At 44.9% G+C, this 16397-nt stretch overlaps 1 protein-coding gene across 3 annotated transcripts in view; it reads right to left on the bottom strand.

The window, feature by feature from the left end:
* SHC3 (SHC adaptor protein 3) overlaps positions 1 to 16397 on the bottom strand; it is a 171776-nt gene that overhangs the window by 37703 nt on the left and 117676 nt on the right. For 2 of the 3 annotated variants that reach the window (XM_054520189.2, XM_054520190.2), the window contains 3 exons: positions 8837 to 8963; positions 3660 to 3810; positions 2553 to 2652 (listed from right to left, as the gene is read on the bottom strand). In XM_054520189.2, the coding sequence (XP_054376164.1) occupies positions 2553 to 2652; positions 3660 to 3810; positions 8837 to 8963 (378 nt within the window). The remainder of the gene's footprint in view (positions 1 to 2552; positions 2653 to 3659; positions 3811 to 8836; positions 8964 to 16397) is intronic. The other variant, XM_009244608.4, reaches the window with a different exon arrangement.

Below are 16397 nucleotides of genomic sequence, written 5' to 3'. Positions count from 1 at the left end.
GTTCAGGGCTTTTTAAAAAGCGTTCCCAAGAGCCTGTGGCTGGATGTTTGCCAGCACACCACTGTCTCCCAGGCTGTAGGTGTGAGAATGAAGTGTCGTGCTAACATTCCCTCACTGGGGAGCATCACCTGCAACATCACGGACTGTGTTTCTACTCTCCTATTTCTCAACATGCTTTCTACATTGAAGAGTCTAGTCAGATTACGCATCCTTGCTTAGGGACAGCTATTTGCAGTTTACACCTTTGTGTACATTGCAAACAAATCAGCCTTTAGAAAAGAATTTCACAAAAAAATTTTAAAAGGAGAAGATCAAGAGCCCAAATGCATAATCTTCCTGACTGCCCTTTCCCACCATAGATGACAGCAGGTGCTGAGCCGGGGCAGGAGGACACGTGTCATGGTGACACCTGGAGTTCACGTCCATTGGGGATAGTATCTGCCAGCAAATTAATAAGTGACATTCTAATTTGTTCTGTGAGAAAAGATATTTATTGTTTTCTTTTTTTCTCTCTCTCTTTTTTGCACTCCCAGGCTGGAGTGCAAGTGGCATGATCTCGGCTCACTGCAACCTCCACCTCCCAGGTTCAAGCAATTCTCCTGCCTCAGCCTCCCGAGTAGCTAGGATTACAGGTGCCCACCACCATGCATGGCTAATTTTTTGTATTTTTAGTAGAGACGGGGTTTCACCATGTTGGCCAGGCTGGCACCAAACTCCTGACCTCAGGTGATCCACCTGCCTCTGCTTCCCAAAGTGCTGGAATTACAGGCATGAGCCACCATGCCTTGCCTATTTATTGTTTTCAAAGAAGAGCTGGAAATTTATTGAGAGCTCTGAGTCTCAAGTTCCAGGCCAGGAGCTCATTCTGCGACATCATCTGTTCTCGATCTGGCTGGAATAACTTGAATATATCAAAAACAAGACCTATTTTAAAATAAACCTGACATATTTTACAATAAAGTAAATATCTAACAGAAATAATGTGTCTCCTTCATTCTTTAGCAGTTATTATATGTCTATGCACACACATGTTATGGAAATGCATTTTAAATGTATGTAGAACAAGGATAAATAGCCCATAATGAAAATGTCCCTCTGGCAAAGTTATGACTCTGATTTGCTATTTCCAGCCTATTCTGAGGCAGAACATGTGGTGGCTTCTGCCAGGCCTTATGTTTTATTGACTGGGCCAGCACTGTGGGTCTTCCTGCATCTGGGGCAGGCAAGACACGAAATTCTCTTACACAGAGGACATTTTAAAAATGTATTGTCATTTGCTTCCTGGCATAAATAGCTATAATGAAGGAATAAGCCTCAACATTAAACCAATAATGTTTAAATTTAGATACATAGAAGCATCAGTTGCATCCATCCCCTTCAGATCTTATAGACTTAGTAGCCAGGATCCCAGAGCTAGTGAAAGAGTTATAAATGTTTTTGAGAAGGGAAAAAGGTTAAAATTAAAAGACATTCTTAAAGGATTAGATTGAGATATGAATACATTCATACATATTTCTATGTGTATATATAACTGTCTAGAGAATACGTATGTGAGCAATTAGCAGTTACTTCTTAGATAGTTGTATCTAAATTATTATGGCTGTATCTAAATATTTGCAGATATCTGACTTACAGACAGTTACATCGACATTAGTTTTAATGTGTGATGTAGGTGCATGTTATTATAATTGTAAGATGCAGAAGTGTTCTCTGAGAGCATCCAGGGCCTGTGAGAGACGTATATCCCTGGTGCCACCTCTGCCTCAATCCCCAGCTTAGAGTAGGGGGCTTCACATTCCCCCTAAAGCTGACCCTGAGTAAAGGGAAGGAGAACGAGACAAGGAAGGAAAGGCAACAATTTGTTGTAGGAGTCACTGGGGCTCAACCTCAACCTTAGAGTTGCCTCACCAGTTCCCATAGGAAACTGAGGTGAAGTGAGCCTGAGATGTCAACTTCTCAGCACCCCTGGGCACGGAAGCTCTCCCAGCATGGAGGTGTACAGTCTCAGGGGCATGAGGCAGTGACTGCAGACGGGGTGTGAATGGTCCTGGAGCTGCAGGGAGGCACCTGATTGGTGCCAGGAGATGTCTGCAACACTGTTGCTTTTTTTTTGAGACGGGTTTTTGCTGTTGTTGCCCAGGCTGGAGTGCAATGGCATCATCTTGGCTCACTGCAACCTCCACCTCCTGGGATCAAGTGATTCTCCTGCCTCAGCCTCCCGAGTAGCTGGGATTACAGGCACCCGCCACCACTCCCAGCTAATTTTTTTATTTAGTAGAGTTGGGGTTTCACCATGTTAGTCAGGCTGGTCTCGAACATCTGACCTCAGGTAATCGTCCCGCCTCAGCTTCCCAAAGTGCTGGGATTACAGGCGTGTGCCACCGCGCCTGACCACACCGTTGCTTCTATTTCTATAGTCTAGTCAGGATTCTATAGCAACACACACAGCACATATATCCAGGGGTCACTCTGTCAGTCCACAGAAAATAGGCGACCCAGTGGTGAGCATGTTACTTTTGAAAAGTGTCTTTTGTGTTTCTCACCCATCTCACCTTGCCTCTCACCTTGCCTTAAAGGTGTTTGCTGCCAGTCTTCACCAAAGGTGTCTCCTAAGTGTCTTCCCTGGTAATAAGTCTGCTCTTTTCCTGCAAACTATAGACACATATAAATACACAGAATGAAAAAATTATTTTCTTCTCATTTCCCCACTTTTGAAAGCCACAAGACAGTCGGCGAACTGATCCTTAAGGTGGCTCGCATCCTCTGTTACACCCAATTTTCCCTTCATGCCTCATGGTTGGCATTAAGATTTGGGAAATAAGTTTGTGTGGATGTGAGGAAAAGTCTGCATCTCCATCAAAACTACACATGCCCCCCCTTGTTTTCATTACCCCCCCACCCCTCCCGAAGTGTGACTGTAAATCAAGCTCTTCCATATGTATGTCCTAAAATAAATTTCAATTACAGAGTATCTATGTGTCAGAACACACTTCCCACATAACACATACGCCCATAATCGTTCACACTTGGGCAAGTCCACTCTGTAAACCAGGAAATTTCCTTCAAAAAATCAGGAAATTCCCTCTCAGTGTCAGATCCCTGAGCTCAATGTTATTTTGCCATTTTTAGTGGTGTCATTATCATTCACATAAGGTAGTAACATTAAAAAATTTCCTATAACAAAACAGAAATATCATAACTCTAGAAAGCAATTGCCTTACTAGAATTTAGAGTTGGACATAAAACAAGGGAATGAATAAAATAGAAAATTCATAAAATTCTCATCATTTTAAGGGTCTATATTCACTCTTTTTCAGAGAACCCAATGCCTCCCAAGCCTTTTTAAAATCTTAAATTCTCTCTTTCCCTCACTGAGATCACAGTATGATGGAATATGTCTGAGGGAACAGAGGACACCCCCAGACTCGTATCCCGGGAATCACAACACAGTTCCAAAGCATTTGGCCAATGCTTTATGATGTTAACCCAAAGCCTCTCTTCATCTGCATGCCTCATGAAATCCAGTGAGAGAAAGCCCATGATTTACTGTGTCAAAAATGATACAGAACATCAGCCTGAAATAAAACCAAAGAAAACAAAAGGAAATAAAGTTGAGTTAGCCTCCATTCCTTATATAAGGAAAAAAATATAAGACTTACCTGGGCTGTGTCAGGAGCATGGGGTCTGGGTTTCAGTCTAGTATCAAGAAAGCCCCCTGGAGGAGGCATCTTGCTTGGGATGCTGTTGTAGTACGGGTGGTCTGAGCCATCTCCCTCCTCTTCCGTCCATGGCTCATCCAGACTCTGCATTCTGTTAAAGGAAGATTTCCAAGGGCTTTAGCCAAAAGTTGAGCTTGCAGCCAAAATCAACAAATCTAATGTTAGCGCCTGTTATCAAGAAAAGAGAGATTAGTCAGTGCTTCCTCAGCCATCCAGGTCTCATGCATAGATGAAAAGCAGATGAGTGGTTTAGCAAAATATCTCTGCCATATTCAGAGTTTCACTCATTGGAACATTTCAGTCATGTTTGAAGGATGTCCTTTTGTAAAAGTACATTTTAATTAAGAAAGAAATTATGCCTAAGGACAGCCAGCTCCTCAAGGGACAGCACACATTTCTGTAAGCCATGAAATTGACCCCAAACAAAACCAACTACAAAATGGAAATTTAGTGATATGAGGGAAAATGGTAGACTATGAACCTCTCAAAATTCTCCCTTCTGCTATTTGAAAAAACTGTTGTGCTTCAAAGGACATTATCAAGAAAATAAAAATACAAACTACAAAATGGGAGAAAATATTTGCTAACATATATCTTAAATGAGACATGTATCTAGAATATATAAAGTACTCCTACAACTCAACAATGAAAAGACAACCTGATCTTAAAAAAGAGCTAAGGATTTGAACAGACTTTTCTCCAGAGATACACAAAAGGCCAATAAGCGCATGAAAAGATCCTCGACATCGTTAGTCATCAGGAAAATGCACATCAAAACCACAACCAGAAACCACTTCATGCCCACTAGGGTAGCTATAATCAAAGAGATGGACAAGAAAAAGTGTTGATAAGAACGTAGGGATATTAGAACCTTCACACATTGCTCATGGGACTGTAAAATGGTGCAACCACTTTAGAAAATAGCTTTGCAGTTTCAGCATAACCATATGACCACAGAATTTCACTTCCAGGTATATACATAAGAATATTGAAACATATGTCCACAAAGAAACTTGTATACATCTTCACAGTAGGATTGTTCATAAGAGCTAAAAGGTAGGGCCAGGCGCAGTGGCTCATGCCTGTAATCCCAGCATTTTGGGAGGCCAAGGCAGGCGGATCATGAGGTCAGGAGTTCAAGACCAGCCTGGCCAATATAGTGAAACCCCGTCTCTACTAAAAATACAAAAATTAGCCAGGTGTGATGGCACACACCTGTAGTTCCAGCTACTCAGGAGGCTGAGACAGGAGAATTGCTTGAACCAGGGAGGCCGATGTTGCAGTGAGCCGAGATTGTGCCACTGCACTTCAGCCTGGGCAATGGAGTAAGACTCCATTAAAAAAAAAAAAAAAAAAAAAAAGGTAGAAGCACCCAACTGTCCATAAACTAATGACTGGATCAACAAAAGGTCATATATCTATACACTCAAATATTATTAAGAACTCTAAAATGAAAGAAATACTGACAGATCCTACAACATGAGTGAATCTTGAAAACATTTTTCTAAGTGAAAGAAGCCAGACACATACAGTATGATTCCATTTATATGAAATGTCCAGAATGGGCAAATCCATAGAGACAGAAAGTATATTAGTGGTTGGCGGGAGAGAAGGGAGTGGAGAATGGGGAGTAATTGCTGATGAGTGTAGAGTTTCTTTGGGGGGAATGAAAACGTTCTGGAATTAATGGTGATAATTGTACAACTTTTGAATATAACAAATCAACTGAATTGTAAACTTTAAAAGAGCAATTTGATTATATATGAATTAATTATCAATTTTAAAAATAATAATAAATGGAGTCTTAGTGGCATGTGATTTGTTTTTCAGTGTCCCCAGAGAATGGGGCTGGAACAGCTGGATGCAGTGTGGGTTCTCTCATGTTACCAGGCTGCACCCTGCTGGAGGAGCGGAGCTGAAACAGAAGGCAGGGCAAGCCCAGGAGATCCCCCTAGCCCCGCTCTCGGACAGTACCCTGCGGACACCAGGAGCCTCTGCAGAATAAGGTGAGGGGGGTGTCAGGTCACCAACAGTATGAAGCTACAGGCAGGGCCCCTTGTCACTGTTCCGCTTTAGAAATGATATGCCAGCCGGGCGCGGTGGCTCACGCCTGTAATCCCAGCACTTTGGGAGGCCGAAAGGGGCGGATCACGAGGTCAGGAGATCGAGACCATCCTGGCTAACACGGTGAAACCCCATCTCTACTAAAAATACAAAAAAGTAGCCAGGCGTGGTGGTGGGCGCCTGTAGTCCCAGCTGCTCAGGAGGCTGAGGCAGGAGAATGGTGCGAACCTGGTAGGTGGAGCTTGCAGTGAGCCGAGATCGTGCCACTGCACTCCAGCCTGGGTGACAGAGCGAGAGTCCGTCTTAAAAACAAAACAAAACAAAACCAGAAATGATATGCCAATACTTGCATTTGGAGGCGACATTTTCTCAGTGGATAAGATCCTGTCTACTACATTTTCTTTCCCCAAAAGTCCTTCAAACTTCACTACATACAAACACATACAGAACTTCATACATTACGTACACTGCCAGAGGAGTATGGTAGTTAAACTAACTCCCTCCATTCATTTTTGTGTGTATTATCTTAATAGCATTTATTTGGCTTTTATTCAACATTTCAGAAACAAAGGCTAGCATAATAATTAATGTGACGTATACTTATGCATCCCCCATGGAGATTAAATAAGTGTTAACCTTTTGATCTATTATGTTAAATCAAGTTTAGCCTAAAGCTACCTCCTTACATATTTAAGTCTGGCCTAAAAGTTTCTCTGTAAATCCTGAACTATACAAGTGGAGGTGTAAACAGACCGTAGCCTACTCTTGTGCCAATCACCGAGTTTTGGCCAATCAAATGCAGCCAACTGTTCCAACTGTGTTCAAATAAGGCAAACGCCAAGCTGTAACCAATCCAGCTATTTCTGAACCTCACTTCCATTTTCTGTAAGTCATTTTCCTTTTTCTCTCCATAAATCTTCTTCCACCACGTGGTTGCCCTGGAGTCACCAAGTCTACTCTGGCTGGGAGGCTGCTCTGTGCAGGAATTGTTTATTGCTCAATTAAACTCCTTTAAATTTAATTCGGCTGAAATTTTTCTTGTCAATTACATGCTTCCCTTTTTAATAAAATTTGTCAAACTTACATTGGATGGATACATAGATATGTGATATTATAAGTAAAATGTTAATGGTAGAAGCTAGATGGTGTCTATACAGTTCTTTGTGTATATTGGAACATTTTTATTATAAAATGGTGTAGGGGGTATACGCTTGACAAATACAGTCAAACGCAACCCATCTACCCACACCTCTGTCCTGTCCTCAGATATCCTGGAGTTTTGTATAGTATTTTTGCATTTTTTTGTTGTTGTTTGTGTGTTTGATTTTCTGAGATGGAGTCTTGCTTTGTCGCCCAGGCGGGAGTGCAGCAGCACAATCTCAGCTTACTGCAACCGCCACCTCCCGAGTTCAAGTGATTCTCCTGCCTCAGCTTCCCAAGTATCTGGGACTACAGACGTGCATCACCATGCCCAACTAATTTTTGTATTTTTAGTAGAGATGGGATTTCACCATGTTGGCCAGGCTGGTCTCGAACTCCTGACCTCAGGTGATCCGCCCACCTTGGCCTCCCAAAGTACTGAGATTACAGGTGTGAGCCACTATGCCCGGCCTTGTGTATGTTTTTATAGTCTTTCCACACATTTATTTATCCATATGCTATATATGCAATCATTTATGTTTTCAAAATTTTCATAAATGGTCCATATCCTTTTGTAACTTGCTTTTTTTTATTTCATTATAAATTTTGAGATTTATGCCAGTAGTACATGTATATTGGTGAATTCTTATTAACTACTATGTCCCATTATACACAAAATAAAAAATTTGTTTCCTCAGTCTCCTACCTACATTTGGGTTGCTGTCACTGTCTGCCTCTAACTCTTCTATACACATCTTCCTGTCCCAGCTTGCTGAAGTTTCTTTCTTTCTTATTTTTTTTTTGAATGTGATGGCCATAAGGAAGAATTGAATTCTAGCATTTTCAGCCTCTGGAGTGAAGTTTCTAGCAATGTGGAAACGGTGGGTCCTGCAGAGGCACCTCCAAAATGAATGTCTTAAATGGGGGAAAGAGGAAAAGAAATGAAAAGTCTCTTTGAAGAACAGCAAAGACTGAGAAGGGAGATGAAAGAAGCCTTCATAATCATAAGAGCAAAGGTAGAGTCTGACTCTAGAACTTAGGCATAGAAGAATGTGGCTTTAGAAGTTTGAAAAAAGTATAGAGTAAATTTAGGAACAGTAAAATTTTGTTGATAGCGAACACACCATTAGAACAGATTTTCATTATGCAAGTTCAGTCAAGGACAGAATATTGAATGACCAATATGCCCCATATTACTTTTATTTTAATGCTTGATGCTGTATGGAATATTCTTACATCCTAAGAAAACTCAGTGATAGAACCTGAACATTTTTTATAATAAACTAAACATCTCCCAGTTCCTCTTCACACTCACTATTTTGTTGAACACTTAAAAAAAAACCTAAGGTGCCATTCTTATTCCTACTTTACAGATAAAGCTGCTGAGACTCAAGGAGTTTACCAAACTTGCTCAGGGCTGTCTGGAAGGTAAACAAACTACCAAGCTGTTAAGCTGCAAAGGCCAGTGAAGCCAAAACTATGCTGGTAGCCAGCACAGTGCCTCATGGAGGGGACCTCTTGCAGCATGACTGGCTAATCGTAACGACAAGGACAATGGGACACACAGAACCAGTGGTGACATAGACCCAATGAGGTGACATATGGAAGCATCACATGGCTGCAGAGGAAACAGAACACAAAAATTTATAATGAAGTCGCTTTTCTGTAACCTTGGCGACCGTCACTATAGTTTCAAGAAAATGTTTTTCTACACATTCAAAGCATCATCCATATGTTGGCTTCCATCTGTTGGCTTTCTGTGCCATATCCCAGCACCGACCAGGTGTCTCTGAGCCCAGGAAGCCCTGTGATTAATTGTGCCTGTCCAGAGCACAGCTCAGGGACGTGGTTTTAAGAGGAAAGGTCATAAAACCCACATAGGCTATTGCAAATGTTGTCACAGCACTACTCACCGATCATGGAGAGCGGGAATCTTGGTAGGACACTGTAAATATTGCTTAAACCGGAGCTCAAAGGCTTGTCCGATGGAGCCAATGACATCCTGGGCCAGCCCATCACAGCATTCCAAAATGTGACAAGCTGGGAAAGCAAGTGACATGGGCCTATTAGAGACAGACATTGGTGCTACCTGGACTCCTCTACCAAGAGCCCTTGCTGAGGACAGAGGGACAGAGAGGTGCATGCTTCTTCCATAATAGGTCCTAGCAGATCCAACCACACAGCTTTATCTCTGGGTAGGGAACCCTACAGCTATAACATTTCACAATAGGCATGCATTTCTTAATAGCCTATTGTCTACAAAATTATAGGCTTCATTTTTAAATAAATTAAAGAATTTTCAAGTTCAATTTGATGTTCTTCAATTTCTTTGGTCTATAAAGCATCAGTTCTGACGTCAATAGGGAAAAATTGTTTAGAAGGAGACTTCAGCACGACAAAGAGCCTGATCTCGACATGAACTAGGTCCCTTTAAACCCATGAGGCCTTAAAAAACGGACTGAAACCAGCATCTGTTGAGTGAATCTTGATTTATTCAGTGGACTTAGAGCAAGTTGTTCACTTACTTCTTAGTGGGGGTAAAGTGTTGACCACCATATGTGGCCACTCAAAACAATAAGGAAACCTTTGAAGATGAATATAAAGAGATATTAATTATCAGTGTGAGCATGCCAATAACATGACACATGCATCTACATAAATTTGAGACTGGTTATTCATGCAGATTCTCAGAAAAGCAGCTTGTGTAAAGAGTAGATGAAAGTTAGGGGTGGCGGTAGGTCAAAATGAGGCCACTCCGAGGCTGGTGGTAAGGCCTGGAGCAGTCCTTATGCTCGAAGCAGGCACCAGCTGTTATACAAGGACATGCTGTCCTAGCGGCAAGGCTGCGGGATTATCTATGTGAAACCTTCAGAGAAAAGAGGGCCAGCCTCTGCCTCATAAGGTAGTAGTACTTTTTCTCCAGGGTACTGGAAAATACCTCTACTCTCCAGACCCACTTCCACCATGCCCCACCATAAGCGTCCACATGTCCCTCCTGAAGGAGGGTCTGTCGCCATGAGGAGCCTAGCATGATCTTTTTACCAATGGGATAAAGGAATTCTCAGGAATTCCTGGGAAGGATGACAGCTGCCTTTATCACACCCCACCTTTCTCCTGCCGACAATCGTATGCCAAGGAGGGTTCCTCCAAAAGCCGCGTTGGTCCCTGCAGTGAGGAGGACGCATTTCTTCATGAGTTGTTGTTCCCCAGCCCTAGCAGTGATTAGGGAGACACTGAACTGCGCCCTCCCTATAGGGAAGCCAGTACATACTGGAAAGATGAAAGCTGTCAGGGAGGGGACAGAGAGACAGACACGGATGCCTCTGCACAGTGTGGAGCCTCTCAGCATAACACGGCACTGAGATTTTACCCCGGAGGCAGCCAGCTAGGCCCTGGGGCCTCAGCTCCTTCTCCCCCAGACTCCAGGGCAGGGAGACTTCTGTGGACACCGGAAATGTATTTCCTCGGAAGAGCAAGTGCAAATGTATTGCTGCTTTGGGTGGCAATGCAACTCCTTGGATACAGCAGTGTTATTTTAGATATTGCCAGGAGATGTGTCTACAAAGGTTCAGGCATCCTGGTTGTCTTTTGATGATCGATTATTGATATTATTTTAGTATTGACATTATTATTTACTAAGTATTGCCCCCAGGTAGTCACAAAGCAATGCCAAGCAGCTGTTACAGTTGTGCAGGTCATTGACAGATACAAATGCAACAATCTTTCCAGCTAAGAAGGAAGTAGGAATCCAGGCCTGAGCGAGGGAAAGCCAGTGAGACACCTCGTTCCCCTGACCTGTCCTGTGCCACGCGCCCCCCCCCAGCCCTGCTGTCCAGCATCAGCACCAGCCAACAGGACTGGTTGGTCGGTGTTTTGGAGAACGAGAAAAAAGACTGGAAAAGGGTCAGAAAGGGTAGCCTATTTTTTTAAGGAGAAAATAGGTACCCTAGCCTTTCAGATGAAGAACGAAGAATACGATTTACTGAGAGTGGGCTGTACAATCTCATCCACACGCTACTAACCTTCTACACACCTGAGAGCATGAAGCCTGGGAAGGGGCCTCTGAGGGAAAGGTCCAGGACATTTGGAGCAGGTCAGGGCTTGAGGTAAAAGCACTCTAGCATGCTGAAAAATGGGCATGTTACTCTAAGTGACTAATCGGGGGCAGGCCCTGCAGATCGTGAGTAGACCCATGGACTCTCGGGAATTAACTCATGCCTGCAGCTCCTGGCACCTGGCAGAGTCCTCAATGAATGGAGAAAACAAGTCACCTGTTGTTTTGGTCTGAGGATTTCTTCTATAAAATGGCCTCTACATGTTCCAGAAACTCACTCCAAATCCAAAGTTAAACCTGGACTTTGTCTCTCTGGGCCTGGTATTTCTTCTGAGAGTATTGACACTTAGCCAAAAGCCACTGTCTTCTAGCCTGCCCTGTGTGATTTGATGTGTGCACCAAATAATGAGGCCTTCCCCAAAGGCAGTCATCCAGCCTGCTGGGCTTCACCTGTCCCTGAGGAAACAACAAAACCAAAGATGTCATTCACAAGCAATGGAGAAGAAACCAAGAGAGGTATGCAGCCCATTCGTGCACAGAATCGAGATTCCAAATGACGCAAAATCTAAAACATAGCTCAATGCAAACAAAGGTCAGCAAGACAGGGAATTCCACAGTCCTTCTCATTTGAGGAAACTGCCCATTGGGGAAACTCGTACCAACAGCCTGCAATAGTTCATTTACTTAAAAGCAGGGATCCTTTGCTGACACTGGTTTCTCTCCTGTTTAGTCCCAACCAATAAAAAAAGCTGAAGCCGCTCTCTAAGAGCACTAGCCCAAGCTGCCCTGGAGCAGCCACCTGAGCCATGACATCAGCAAGGGGACTCTCAGCAGCTCACATCACAAGGACTACTCCATAACTGAGATGGGCAACTTGAAAGCAAACCACTTCCTTAGGAATGTATTGTGGCTCTGTAGTCACACTGTAGTAGCTGGGGATGTGGTGGCTTTCGGCCATATGGTAGCTCCTGGCATGTCCACTCACATCTCCCGTTCCCTGAAGAATGGCTAACAGTGGTGAATGAGAAGGCAGTACCTAGATGCATCCCAATCCACCAGACTTCCAGTTCTCAGCTTCCTCCTCTCCCCAAATAAGTCCAGAGGTTAGTAGCTTCTCCCGGCTTGGCGCTCAGGGCTGGCCCCCGGCCATCTGCCTGCTGCAACAGGGCATCCAGTAAACTGGTATGAGGCTTGTTCATCTGAGCATGCTCTCAACACCCTACCTGTGACACCTATTCTGTGAGTCAGGATGGGCAAGTTATGCCACCGTAAGAACCAATCCCAACGTCTCTGGCTGAAATGAACCATTTCATTCTTGCTCACTCATTTCTGGGCACCTCTCTAAGGCAGGCATCCTCTCGTGGTGCCTCAGTGGCCCAGGCTTGTTTGATCTTTTGATCCTGGAACTCAACGCAAGGCCTTTCCCACAACCTGCAGAAGAAACAGACAGCAGGGCCTTGCACCAGAACCAAATACACCTTCTGTTCTGCTCTTAGCCCGTCACACAGAACTGTCATGGGCTTCTCCCAAGCAGGAGGGGGCTGGCAGATGCCATCTTTTGCAAGTTTGGAAGGATAAGAGAGCAGGATATTAGGAATGCCCATCACACCCACTGAACCCCTTCTCTAAGTCACAGTTATCCATGCTGCTTCTCACTCATGCCTACCACAAGAACTTTCCAACCATGCATCCCCAATAAGTGTCTATTTGTAAATTATTAACGTGCACTCCTGTATTAATATTATGTGTATTATAAAAATATCTTTTAAAAGATATCTTTTGTCTTCAAAAAGGATAAAATAAAGAGAAAAATAAAAATTTAAGCTGTCTTGTTAGCCGTGAAAGCATTACTCTGTCAGTCAGTATCTCAAGACACAACCACATTAGGTGTGATCTATTGTTATTATGATGGATAAAAATTCATCTTTCCTTCCTGGAAATACATTTCTTAATCATCTTGAATGTGGAAGGGCTGATTTCTTATCTTACATGAATAGATGATCAGTGTTTTTACTGTGAAATGCAGCCTGTGAAGTTTTCAAAATGGAAGTAAGTGTTATCAGCTCTTCCATTTCTTTTCTTTTTCTTTTTCTTTTTTTGAGATGGAGTTTCACTCTTGTCGCCCAGGCTGGAGTGCAATGGCGCGATCTGGGCTCACTGCAACCTCAGCCTCCCGGGTTCAAGCCATTCTCCTGCCTCAGCCTCCTGAGTAGGTGGGATTACAGGCACCCACCACCACACACAGCCAATTTTTAGTAGAGACAGGGTTTCACCATGTTGACCAGACTGGTCTCGAACTCCTGGCCTCAAGTGATAAAGTGCTGGGATTACAGACATGAGCCACCATACCCAGACAGCTCTTCCATTTCTTTCTTATTTGTTTGAGCTGCCATGACGAGTATAATCCCTAATGTACAGTTTCTCTCCAAGAGGTTTAGTTCAGTTAAAACTAGTTCACACAGCTGAGAACCCACTTTGCTTCGCCACTGCACCCCATATCCCAGCACATGGGCTGGCAGCAGAGAGCCCTGCCTGCTGTGCAGCCATCCTGCCCTTCCTCTGCTATTACGGGCTAAGATCATCCTCAATTTCCAGATTAGAACTGTGAGCCAGTGCTCCAGCCTTCATGTCCCACACAGTGGGCTGTTTGCACACTTCTGGCATAGGCCACTGCCTCGGCAAGCTTTGCGTGAACAGCGAGACCCTGCCCAAGCCGAGGCAAAAAACTTATCGGGATCCATGCCCCACTTTCAGGAAGCCACACCCCAGCCTCACACTTTACGGATCCCAGGTGCTGTCCATCAGCCTCTCCAGGGTGGCTTGGCTCCCACAGTCCATCTGGGGTTCTCCAGTGGCTGCTCATCCAGACACCAGTAGCCTCTGATCCAGCCACATTCCAGAGCAGCTGGCCAGGGCATGGGGAACCTTGGAGATACTCGAAGTCATTACTCAAATGAGGAAAAGTCCTGCTAAACAAGGACGGCTGTCTTTTCATCTTAGTGAGCTGATAACCCACACCCCTTAAAAGGAACACCAAAAACTAATGAATTCTACCGGAGAGATGAGGGCTTCTCAATCTCAGACTGGTCAGACAACCTTAGTTTGTTTATTCAATGTAGCCATGCACTCTGAATTGATCCAGTTTTCTTTTTTTTTTTTTTTTTAAATCAGAGAAGAGTAAGAAATCCAACATTCAGCCACCCTGCTATGATGAGTTTCTCAGTACATGTCCTAGCCCCAGATAGGGCAAATTAAAGTAATAAGGATATAGCATTTTGCACCCATCAGATTTGTGGGAATTTAAAAGTCTAAAACTGCCAATTGTTGAACAAAAGAAGACCTCATATACTACCCGTGGAATTATAAAGTAAAATGACCATTTCAGAAAAGTTGAGGATGTCCAAAACAGTGATTTGGCCTCCAGATACATAGCCTAGGGAAATTCCTGGACGAGAGCACACACACAAAAAAATACAAAATATTTACTGAAGACTGTATTTAGCAGACATTTTTTGAGCATCTACTGTGCACAAGGCCCTGCCCTAGGATCTAGGAAGAGTTTCAGTGGACACTGAAAATAAATAAATAAAAATATACCTCTGTAGTGGATTGAAGGGTGCCCTCCCCCCCGCAAAAGTCATGCCCCTTGACCATCTGGAACCTGTGGAAAAGAGTTTTTACAGGTGTGGTGAAGTTAAGGATCTCGAGAGGAGATTATCCTGGATTAGGGAGGGCTCTAAATCCAAGGACAAGTGTCCTTATAATAGATAAGAAGAGGGGCCCAAACACATAGGAAGGGGAGGCAGAGAGAGGAGTGATGCTGCCACAAGCCAAAGAATGGCTGGGCCACAAGAAGCTGGAAGGAGTCTCCCCTAGAGCATGGCTCTGCTGTTGCCTGACTTCAGACTCCTGGCTTCCGGAATGGTGAAAGAATCAATTTCTGTTGTTTCAGGCCACCTAGTTTGTGACATTTTATTATAACAGCCCTAGGAAATGAACACAGAAAGGAAGACAATGTAAAACAAAGAAGATGGAGGATGGTGGTGGAGGACATGGTGGAGGATGGTGGTAGAGGATGGTGGCATAGGACGTGGTGGAAGACGGTGGTGGAGGATGCAGTGGAGGATGGTGGTGGAGGACATGGTGGAGGACGGTGGTAGAGGATGGTGGCATAGGATGTGGTGGAGGATGGTGGTGGAGGATGGTGGCATAGGATGTGGTGGAGGACGGTGGTGGAGGATGTGGTATAGGATGTGGTATAGGATGTGGTGGAGGATGGTGGTGGAGGACATTGTAGAAGACATGGTGGAGGACATGGTGGAGGATGGTGGTGGAAGATGGTGGTGTTAGGACGTGGTGGAAGACATGGTGGAGGACAGTAGTGAAGGAAGTGGTGGAGGACCGTGGTGGAGGACGTGATGGAGGGCAGTGGTGGAGAATGTGGCGGAGGATGTGGTGGAGGGTGGTGGTGGAGGATGGTGGTGGAGGACGTGGTGGAGGACGGTCATGGAGGACAGTGGTGGAGGATGGTGGTGGAGGGCGGTGGTGGAGGACGTGGTGGAGGACATGGTGGAGGACCTGGTGTAGGACGTGGTGGAGGACGTGGTGGAGGACGTGGTGGAGGACATGATGGAGGACGGTGGTGGATGACATGGTGGAGGATGGTGGTGGAGGATAGTGGTGGAGGACATGGTGTAGGATGGTGGTGGAGGATGGTGGTGTAGGACAGTGGTGGAGGATGTGGTGGAGGACGTAGTGAAGGATGCAGTGGAGGACGATGGCGGAGGATTTAGTGGTGGACATAGTGGAGGACGGTGGTGGAGGATGTGGTGGAGGACGGTGGTGTTAGGACGTGGTGGAGGACATGGTGGAGGACGTGGTGGAGGGCAGTGGTGGAGGACGGTGATGGAGGACAAGGTAGAGGACGTGGTGGAGGACAGTGGTGGAGGACGTTGTGGAGGATGGTGGTGGAGGATATGATATAGGATGTGGTGGAGGACGTTGTAGAAGACAAGGTGGAGGACATGGTGGAGGACGTGGTGGAGGATGGTGGTGGAGGACGTTGTGGAGGGTGGTGGTGTAGGACAGTGGTGGAGGATGTAGTGGAGGATGTGGTGGAGGACGTAGTGAAGGACGCAGTGGAGGACGATGGCAGAGGATTTAGTGGTGGACATAGTGGAGGACGGTGGTGGAGGATGTAGTGGAGGATGTGGTGGAGGACGTAGTGAAGGACGCAGTGGAGGACGATGGCGGAGGATTTAGTGGTGGACATAGTGGAGGACGGTGGTGGAGGATGTGGTGGAGGACGGTGGTGCTAGGACGTGGTGGAGGACATGGTGGAGGACGTGGTGGAGGGCAGTGGTGGAGGACGGTGATGGAGGACAAGGTAGAGGACGTGGTGGAGGACAGTGGCAGAGGAC

Source organism: Pongo abelii, chromosome 13 (assembly GCF_028885655.2).
Source record: "Pongo abelii isolate AG06213 chromosome 13, NHGRI_mPonAbe1-v2.0_pri, whole genome shotgun sequence".
NCBI lineage: Eukaryota > Metazoa > Chordata > Mammalia > Primates > Hominidae > Pongo > Pongo abelii.
This window is presented reverse-complemented; position numbering and strand designations above follow the sequence as displayed.